This window comes from Physella acuta, unplaced genomic scaffold (assembly GCF_028476545.2).
Source record: "Physella acuta isolate Inbredline_101_S28 unplaced genomic scaffold, ASM2847654v3 ptg000875l, whole genome shotgun sequence".
Taxonomy (NCBI): domain Eukaryota; kingdom Metazoa; phylum Mollusca; class Gastropoda; family Physidae; genus Physella; species Physella acuta.
Window position 1 is genome coordinate 69,591 of NW_026732392.1, and position 10,410 is coordinate 80,000.

The window sequence follows — 10,410 nt, forward strand, 5'->3', positions numbered from 1 at the left end:
GCGTGGCTGCACAACCCCGCAGCTTAGAGGGAACATTGGTCACTCCTCTTGTCTTGTTAGATATCTAGATCTTACCAATTAGCCATTGTAGCAATTGTTACAATTTGTAAGTGGCGGTGTGGTTGAATGGTAGAGCGTTTGGCTACTAACCCGAAGGTCTCAAGTTTGGATTGCGGTCTGGTTTTCTGGACTGTAGGATGTCCCTGAGTCCACCCAGCTCTAACAGGTACCCTACTCATATTGGGGAGAGTATTGACGGCAAGGGATGGTGGTGACCACACTGTCTCTTCATATGCCGAGGTCAAGAAACATATGAGATCTACTTCATCTGCCCTATGGATCATTGTTCTTATTCAGCTTAGCCATAACCAAACTATTTAAAATATATATAATTTATACAAAGATGTTTTATTAGTTTTCCTGAAATTTAATTAGGTCATCTTGAGAAATTTATTTTTTCGGGTAAAGTAATATTAAACTATTCAAATACTTCCTCAGGTCACTTAGATATCCCAGAGTTCCTTGTCTTTGAACTTTCAAAAGTGGATCATTTCAGAGAGAGGCTAGAATTTTTACGCTTTAAGAATAAACTCCAGATCAACCTTTTTGAAATAGGTGATTGATTTTTTACTGACAAATTTTAATCTAGTTTTAATTCACAAATGTTCATTTACTTTTACTTACAAGTATACGTTTATAATTTTACTTACAATTTCCAAATGTACAATAATTTTTTTTTAGAAAATGATTTAAAAAATCATTAAAATCTAACCAAAATTTTCCATTCTTAAATTAATTTTGAATTGGTTTTGTTTTATTGTTAACTTCCAGCTGACTTTTACAGTTTTATAATTTTGTTTACATTTGTCAGATCAACAACTTCGAGAGCTACATACTGCATGTGAGGAAATCACTACCAGGTTAGTTATGATAGTTTGTTGATGTCCAGCTGTTTAAACTGAAATATAGAATTCAATTCAAGCTTTGTTGTTGTAGGTGACTTAAAGTTTTAGGGTCTAATTTTTTTTTTTTAGAACTGAGTTGTTAATGAGCTGTTAATCTATGATTCATTAAAATATTTTATTTTTTTTTATCTAGAAGTAAAAATCGTTTTTCTAGTTTCGGTTAGTTGCTTCATACTATTACTAAGTTTTTTCTTGTTCTATATTTTAGAGGCAATGGTTTCAATTTTATTTTTAGTTAACCTTTTACATTAGGTAAATGCAACACTGTAGCATAATTTATTAACTTTTCTATTTGAAAAGTTGAAATTTTAAAGTTTTAGTTATTGTAATAAGTTTTGAAATGAAATTGTTTTCTATATTCAGCCTCTCCTTGAAGCATGTCCTCGAGACAGTCTTAGCAGTTGGAAACTACATGAATGCTGGGACTGACAAGGGGCAGGCTGATGGTTTTAAAATTGATGGGCTCAAAACACTGAAAGAAATAGAGGACCCTGTATGTAATGTCTTAGATATTGATAAAAATGTCAAACATTTAATAGCAGTCACTGTTTTCTTTATCTTTTGCTCTTTTATGTTTGTACAATGCGCATGTTGTTTTTTGAATACAAGTAGGCCTATAACGTAACGTCTTCTTTAAAACATTTTTATATAGATTTTCATTTGTTGTAAGAATCACTTCCATAATGCTGATATAAAAAAAATAAAATAAGGATACACTTTTGGAAATGATTGTCAATAGGTTCTAATTATGTGAAGTAGAGTTCACCTTTTTCCATGATTAGGTTATAAAGATATACTTTGGTTGGTGCCTTTACTTTCTCTAACATAAGTCAGTGTGGCACCTTTCAGAGCTGGTTGTGAGTTTTCGAAACTCTTATCCTTACCCTAGCATTGATTTCAAACGAAAAACCCTAGAATAAACCAAGCTTGATACAATAAAGAGAATATTTTGGTTGTAGACTGGTATTGAGAAGTTGTTAGTCCCTTCCACAATACTCTAAAAGAGGGGTTCAATTGGTTAATTGTGTGCCTTATTTTAAAAATATTTATCATATTTGTGTTTCAGTCCAAACAGTGCAATCTCCTGGAGGTGGTGATGAGAATCTACTGCCAGGTCTTTGAGTCAGACCTGGAGTTTGGCTGTCCCACACGGTTCCGCTTGCCTGAACCCTCTATCATGAGACATGCAGCACAGGTAGAGAGTTTGAATTTCTTAGCTTAGGTTTGAATTATAGCAATAGTAGGGAAATTTGAATCTCTTAGCTTAGTTCTGAATTATAGCAATAGTAGGGAGATTTGAATATCTTAGCTTAGGTCTGAATTATAGCAATAGTAGGGAGATTTGAATATCTTAGCTTAGTTCTGAATTATAGCAATAGTAGGGAGATTTGAATATCTTAGCTTAGGTCTGAATTATAGCAATAGTGGAGTAATTTGAATTTAAGGTAAAACTAAGATATTTCAGTATTTAGACTACTTTCTTGTGTTAATAGTCAAAGATTTAATTTTAACATATTACCTAACTCTGAAGTAAACTTTCAGATTTACTAAGTTTTGTTGAAATAAATGCAATGTTTCATTAATTGAAAAATTTTGGAGTTGTAATCAATCAAATAATTTAATATACATTATAAATTATGGTTTCAATCTATTAAATTAACTTATGTATTTCTACAGGTTTCATTTGAAGATATTCAAAGAGCACTCAAAGAGTTAAAAGAGGAATTATTTTTTGTCAAAAATAAGGTGCAAACATAAAGTTAATTTTACACTCTAGTGTAGGCAATGTTAAATCTGTTGTAGGTCTTTCTTTATTGGATAGTCTCATAGCTATATACAACACGTCCAAAATTATTAATTTCTACTAAAGTTTAAAATGGTATCAATAATTAACTGACTTTAAAACAATTTTCAGCTTGAGTCCCTGACCAAACGAGAAGGCAATACAGTGACTATAGCCCTGAGAGTGACCAGTGAAAATTTTATGGTGTCTGGTATGTGGGGGTCTTTCAGAAATCTTTCTTTTACACTTTTCTAATTATTAAATAGAGATAACTTGTAAAATTACTCAAATATTTTTCAGTTTAATTTGTCTAACTGTTAAATAAACACATAAAAGTACATTATACATATTAAATTCTGAAAATCAAGCCATTAAAAATAATTTAAAAGTAATGAAGGGAAACCACTCTAGTGATATTAATTTTTTATATTTTGTGCTTGGTTTTTCTAGCCATGGAAATGTTAGCAGATGAACAGAAGTTGCTGGACAACACCAGAGTCTATTTTTGGAAGACTGCTGCCTTCTACAGCCACGATGGCAGACAGTCCACCCCAAATGATTTTTTTCAGGTAAGTAGTGTAGACTATAATAAGAGCTTAATTATTCAAAATTAATTATCAAATTAACATTAAGTTCTCTTTTATTGAAATTTCTGAATGGTTTAGCGGTAGAGAGTTGGACTGCTAACAATGACGTCTCAAATTTGAATCCTGGTTCAATGACGTCTCAAATTTGCATCCTGGTTCAAGTCAGTAGACTGTCCCTGAGTCCACTCAACTCTGATGGGTACCTAAAGTAAAGGCGGCTGGGCATAGTGCTGACCACACTATCTCTTCATATGCCGAGGTCGCAGAACTCTACTTCACTTGCCCTATAGACTGTCCGGTTTGAAAAAGGAACTTAACTATTTTTATTGAAATTACGATGGCATGGTTGAGTGTTAGAGCACATGATTACTAACCCCACAGCCTTGAGTTCTGTTCATCTCCTGAAGTCTTTAGGGTGTGTTGAGTCCACCAAGCTCTAATCAGTAATTGACGTTGAGTTAGGGAAATTAAAGGTGTCTGGGCATAGTAATGTTCAATTCTCCCTTACTGTATTTTAAATTATCTCTTATTGTAATTAGGATGGCATGGTTGAGTAGCAGAGTACATGGCTACTAGCCCAACAGTTTTGATCTCTGTTCACCAGCTGAGTTTTTTAGGGCGTCTGTCCACTCAGCTCATATCTGGAACTGATTTGAGTTGGGGAAAGTAAAGGTGTCTAGGCAGAGTATTTACATGACAGGATCAGATTAACAAACAAGCTCTACTTGATCTGCCTTATACTTGCCTGAATTCTTCATTTTTAATTGTAATGTTGGACATGATTCTCGCCAACATAATGAAGTTTTATGTGTCAACTCGTTATGCACCATATAGGCCGTTGACAACCCAGCAGTTGATTTATTTTGTATTTGCCTCCTAAATTGGTTGCTGTCCCCAGCTAACAAGCCTCAACCATGATGTTTACTGACCTGACTAATTTTGTCTAATTTACTATTATGTAATATAGATCTGGGCTTCCTTCCTCCATGACTGTAAATACTACTGGAAACTTGCTCACAGGAACTTGACTAAAGCCAAGTTCAACAAGGATCTGGCTGTGAAAAATGATGCGGTGAGTATTATTCCTTCGGATGAGTATTCATAAATCTGAATCTGATTACCATATTATTTGCTGATTTGTTAAACTTTTTTGTTGATGAAAAGTGTAATAATGAAAACAATTTCAGTATTCTTAAAAATGAGAGTGTTAGCCATATATTGGAACAGTCTAAAAAATAAAATTTTCTATTTATAATTTAAAAGAAAATCATCTCAAGGCACATCATCACTTTCTGTGAAGTTTAGGAAATCAATACAAAATCAAATTTACATTACATTCAGTGTGTTCAAGTTTTGTAAAATTCAGTGTGTTCAAGTTTTTATGTCACTTCAAAGTATCAACATCATTCCTTTGTGGCCCCTGGGGAGCAAAGGGCTGCAACCACACTTCAAAGTATATTGTAATGAAATTTAAGAAAGTTAACCATTATGTCACTGTGACTCTTATCAGTAAATTTTAAGTTAACTTTTAAAATTTCATTACAAAACCGTTTGTATTACATCATTGAATATCTTGATACCCATGTGATAACCCCAGTTTTCTGCCACCCCCTCCAGCCCTCCACCAGCCCGGGGCCCAGCTTCACCACCCTCAAGTCAGCTCTGATCAAACACATGTCAGCTTTTGACCAGGAGCAGGCCAAGAAGGCCCAGAGACTACAGCACATCAACTCCTGGATAGAGTCCGTAGAGAAATATTCCCCTGGTCTTCAAGCTGAGGCTGCAGGTTTTCTTCCTGTTGATATTCAGCCACAAACAAACCAAAGGCAGTTTCCTGAAGAAGTTCATCAACCAGAAGACACATCTCCTCCGTATATTAACCAACCCGCGATTCAGTACTTACAAGATAGAAATTCCGAAAGTGCAAGATTTCAGAGAAATAAACCTGACCAGGATAATTTTATAAACAGGAACGAGAACCATTTATCCTACCCCGACACGCATGACCGGACTTCTCCCAAACCCATCAAAGCCACCCCGCCTAACGTCATCAAACCAAAGCCCATCACACATGCAAGCCCATCTTTATCCTCCCCCTCGTCAAACTCCGCGGCCCAAGCAGGACCTGTCGTACCCAGCAAGCCTGAACTGAAAGTGGATACAAACAACAACAGGAATAAAATCATCTACCAGGATGACTTTGGCTTTGAGCCCCTGTATGAAAGTCTACCCAACCCAGGGGCAACCTCGGAAGACCACGCCCCAAACTTGTCAGAGAATATCAGCTTCAGTCCACCTCTTAGTAGCCCCAAGTCACCTGATCTAGAAAACACTCATAAAAAAAATGCAAACTTTTTCAAATCTTTGTTGAAGCGCGACCAGAAAAGATCACCCGGAACGGACGAACACACCTCACACAAAAGCGTCTCCGCACCAATAAACAAACTCCGTCAAAATTTCTTCCAGAAATTGTCAGGCGGTGGCAGTTCTAAAAAATCTGAAGATTCAAAAACGTACCCACCTAAAGCTTCTCCAAGCAACGAATCACCGGTCAAACCTCTGCGGAGTTTACCGCGAGACCAGCCCACCTTCATCCCTCTGGACCTGCAGCCTGAGCCTGAGAACAAGAACCTCCCCAACTTGGAGGAAGCCAGGAAAAACATCAACTACCAGAACTATTTGTACAAAGAGCAGCAGAGATCAAACGAGGTGCCGCCAATACCATACCGCCCGGAGAACCTTGAAGAAGCTCACGGGAAAAATTTTCATGAGAATCAAGAACCTCTTTCATTAAGTTCAAAAGACAGAGCAAATCCTATAAACAAGGAACACCTCACACATAATGAGAGAGAATGTTCACCAGATACTAAAAAGAATTCAGACAAATTAAAAAATAGTGATATGGCTTCTCATCGACTTAGAAACAACCTTAATATAGATGGAGCTGATGGAAGTGGAGGTAGGTCTAGTGGCATCACAGGCAAACCTAGGGTCAGGGCACCCATAGCTCTGGGCAGCAACATGAGCATCTCTGAGGCTTATGGCAAGTCCACAGAACCAGCAGATCATAACGGACAGGGGAACTCAGATTTCCAGCAGACGCACTCCTCTAAAGAGAGAGTGCCGGCAGACCCAAGTTTTGGTCACTCTGCTCCTAGAACCAGCAACCCTGACCCCAAGTGGGTCAAGGCCAATCCTGTTCCTGTGTATAAAGCCAAGCTGATCCCGAATTATGAGAACCAGACGAAATACGATCCTCACTTTGGTGTGCGCGGCCAAGCTGAAGCACCTGCTCAAGTTCCTCACACCAACTCTGATTTCTACAGACAAGAGCTCCAGAAGAAAAGTGAACTCTATGTAGGCAACGGCAGCTACCCATCCCCTAACTACAAAACTGAAGCATCAGGTTCTTCATCGAACAAGTCCCCCAATCCCAACCAGTACCATGCATCTCCCATTGTTGTTTCCAGGGACGGTTACGTCAACAGCTTCGCTAACGAACAAACCAGAAACGCAGGTTCTCATGTTAATTCCAATGACCATCTCGTAGACTCCCAGAAAAAGAACTACGAAAATCAATTTCCCCAGCATGGGCAATCTCGGGCATATGCTGACCACTCGCCCCAGCAGTCGAGACAGAGTTCCAAAAATGTTGACCGTAACTTCAACCATGGACCAGATGGGTGGCGGGGTGTAGCCACGATTGGGCCGGGTGTGTACACGAATTCTGAGAATAAAAATAAACCTCAGGGTGTTCCAAGGAGCTCTAGTGCTCATGATGTTCTTGACAGGGACGTGGAGCAGCACAGTAGGAAAACACAGGCTCAGAGGAACCCAGAAAACCCTGAGATGAAACCTCCTTATAGAATATCCAGGCGGGACATAGCTGATAAAAAAATAACACCCAACTCGCATAGAGAGTACACAAACAACCAGGATCAAAATGGTCAGTCAGTCACAACTTTGATTGACAGGTTCGAGAAAAAACCTGATTTCAGCAGGTTGGGTCTCATTGACATGGACGATAAACCTCCATCCATGACCTCGACCCCGGTAGCTCGCAGAAGGGTCATGCTCAAGCCCCAAGATGACCTCAGTAAACCAGCAAGCCGGGCAACCAATGACCACACCAGGTCTAAATCTGCAGGCGGTGTAAAAGCCAGCCCAAGAGACCAAGTCCCCAACAGTCACATGCATAATGGTCAGTCGCATAATTCCAAACAACCTTTGAACTCTCAGGATCTGCTGCAGGGTAATTTAAAATCCCCACCGTTTGTATCTAGATCCCCGCACCAAGCCGTAGCACCGTTTTATATTCAACCTTCAGGGAGTTCACGCCCACATAGTCAAGAACGACATTCTAATCACGTCACAACATTGGAGAACTACAACTACGAGAACCAGAGAGGGACCAACCCACACAGCTACCACAGGGAGGCTCTCCACCACGACAGCAGGAACTACACAGAGATCAAGGCCGAGGACCAGATACAGATGTCCAATTTGAAAATCCACAGCCAGCCGTCCAGCGACCGGGGGAGGTCGGAGCCCAGGCAGTCCAAGCCGCATCCGTCTCATCACAGTCCCAGACAGGATAAAAACAACCATTTCTCCACGCCTTCCTCTCATCACACCAACCCTCCTCCCTCTCATCATTCCAACCCTCCTCCCTCTCATCACTCCAACCCTCCTTCCTCCCATCATAACAACCCTCCTCCCTCTCATCACACCAACCCTCCTTCACATCACTCCAACCCTCCTCCTTCACATCACTCCAACCCTCCTCCGTCTCACCACACCAACCCTCCTCCTTCACATCACACCAACCCTCCTCCCTCCCATCATAACAACCCTCCTCCCTCTCATCACTCCAACCCTCCCTCCCACCACACCAACCCTCCTCCTTCCCACCACACCAACCCTCCTCCTTCCCACCACACCAACCCTCCTCCCTCCCACCACACCAACCCTCACTCTAACCCCACTCCATCCAACCCTCCCAAACCAGCAGCTCGACAAAACTACCCCAAACCCCAACCCTACGAAGACCCCGCCCCCACACAACAGCACCCCTACCCCCAAGACCCACCCCCAAACGACCAACAACCCTACGGCCACACCCAATCCACCATCGTCCAGCCCCAACCCCACAGACAACAGCAGACCGTCCTACCCAGCTACACCCCAGCCCTGGACCCCCCTGACCTCAAACCCCCACCCTCCTCCTCCAACACCATCATTCACCAGACCCACTACGGCAACCCGCCCTACAACAACAGCAACGATGAGGTCCTACACGCCCAGTACTTTAAAAACGTTGAAAGCCAAAGACCCATCAAGTCGTCAAACTCAGCCTTCGAGCGACCCTTAAAGCCTGGGGCATCCTATGGAAGACAGCCAGGGGCTTTGGCTGTTGTTAAGCCCACTGTTATGAATATTTAAGTATCTCGTCTGTTGTAGTCAAGCCTTTTCATGAATTTATTTGTACATTTTTTTATTGCAACATTTCAGGTATTTGTTAAATTATATATATATAAAAAAAGAAACAAATGTACTTAAATTTAAAAAAAAATTATATTTCAAGTATTTGAAATAGTATATGTAAAAAAATGTAAAACGTCTAATTTAATTTGATAGTTGGTAAAGACAGTTCATGAATCCATGAAGTTGATTAAAAACAAGGAATTATAAGAGAGAACAAGGAAACTAGTACCGAAACAACCCCCACCATGCAATGCATTTTAGTGTGTCCTTCCTGTACACACTGGGCACATAATAACAGTATTTGGAGAAAATACTAAGTCAATATTTTACTACAGCATTTCTTTCAATGCATTGTGTTTAGAATGGATGATATTTAGTATGGACCATTTTAACAGGGGCCATTATGTACAATGGATCATTTTTTATATGGTCCACATTAAGTATGAACCATATAAAACATTGAGCGTATAGTGTGAAGATGTTTTGGACGACATATAATATTGGACCATATGTTGCATGGACCATGTCTGATATGGACCATTATTATAATATACTGTATTAGGTATGGATCATACTTTGTTGTATGTTAACATTTTTGTAATACAATCAACTTGTATTCTCTTTTTGATTGTGCATTTTCAGTTGTACATACAATGCAATTTCTGTTTCAAAATGTCACTAGAACAGAACTATAAAGCTTTAAAAACAAATTTTATATATCAAATGTTATCATCTGTTGTAAGAATGTGTTGCAAAAAAAATGTTTTTATGCAAGAAAGTTAAAGAAATATATTGTTTTTTATGCAAGAAAGTTAAAGAGATTATAAATATAAAATATATTTTTTGTAAATTAAAATACTGAAATATTTGTAGATTTTTAAAATTTAAATTAACAAAATCTAAAAAAATATTACCAGGGTAGATTTAAGACGTGACTGATTTTGTTTTTTTCTACAACTAAGTTTGGCCGCTTGTTTTAAAAAAATCTGGACAATTTTTCGTTATTTCCTGTCTGGTTTTGGCATACAAGGGCGATCTTAGTTGTAGGGCTGTAGTGCCATGCTGACTGACGTCATAACTGTACCAACTGTGAGTGCTCATATGTTTGAATCGTGAACGTTACAGTGTTGTATCCTACAAGTGAATTTTGTATTTAATTAACGAGATACAAGATGTCAAGGGTCACCCATAAAGATTACACACTCTTAGACGACTTTGTAACACATCGTCACACTTCATCCACCCCAACCCACCCACCCCCCTCAAAATTTCTATTTTTAGTTTTTCAAAACGTCGATTTCTTTGTGAGACATTGAGTATATTAATATATTTCTTACAATTAAAAAGTCCTTTAAAATCGCGAAATAGAAACTGAGGTTCAGTTTCTAAAATTTTTAAAATGTCAGCGCTGTCACTTTTTCTAACCCCCCCCTCCCCACCCACCCAATCACACATCGTTGCAAAATTCGTACACTCTTCCCTTTCCCCCATGAGTGTGATATCGTTTATGGATGACCCCTCGCATAAAACTGTCGATCACTAATGTGACTTTGAAAGCTAGAATATTGTTATGTGAAAAACAAATTGTGAA

The 10,410-nt window shown here is 39.1% G+C and overlaps 1 protein-coding gene across 5 annotated transcripts in view; it reads left to right on the forward strand.

Annotated features, from left to right (window-relative positions):
* LOC131952485 (uncharacterized) overlaps window positions 1-10,410 on the forward strand; it is a 76,223-nt gene that overhangs the window by 65,701 nt on the left and 112 nt on the right. For all 5 annotated transcript variants that reach the window (XM_059315168.1, XM_059315172.1, XM_059315169.1 and 2 more), the window contains exons 9-17: window positions 499-615; window positions 872-920; window positions 1,329-1,458; window positions 2,032-2,160; window positions 2,643-2,711; window positions 2,881-2,959; window positions 3,199-3,317; window positions 4,303-4,407; window positions 4,953-10,410. The exon at window positions 4,953-10,410 is cut by the window's right edge and continues 112 nt beyond it. In XM_059315168.1, the coding sequence (XP_059171151.1) occupies window positions 499-615; window positions 872-920; window positions 1,329-1,458; window positions 2,032-2,160; window positions 2,643-2,711; window positions 2,881-2,959; window positions 3,199-3,317; window positions 4,303-4,407; window positions 4,953-8,777 (4,622 nt within the window). In that variant the 3' untranslated portion in view covers window positions 8,778-10,410. The remainder of the gene's footprint in view (window positions 1-498; window positions 616-871; window positions 921-1,328; window positions 1,459-2,031; window positions 2,161-2,642; window positions 2,712-2,880; window positions 2,960-3,198; window positions 3,318-4,302; window positions 4,408-4,952) is intronic.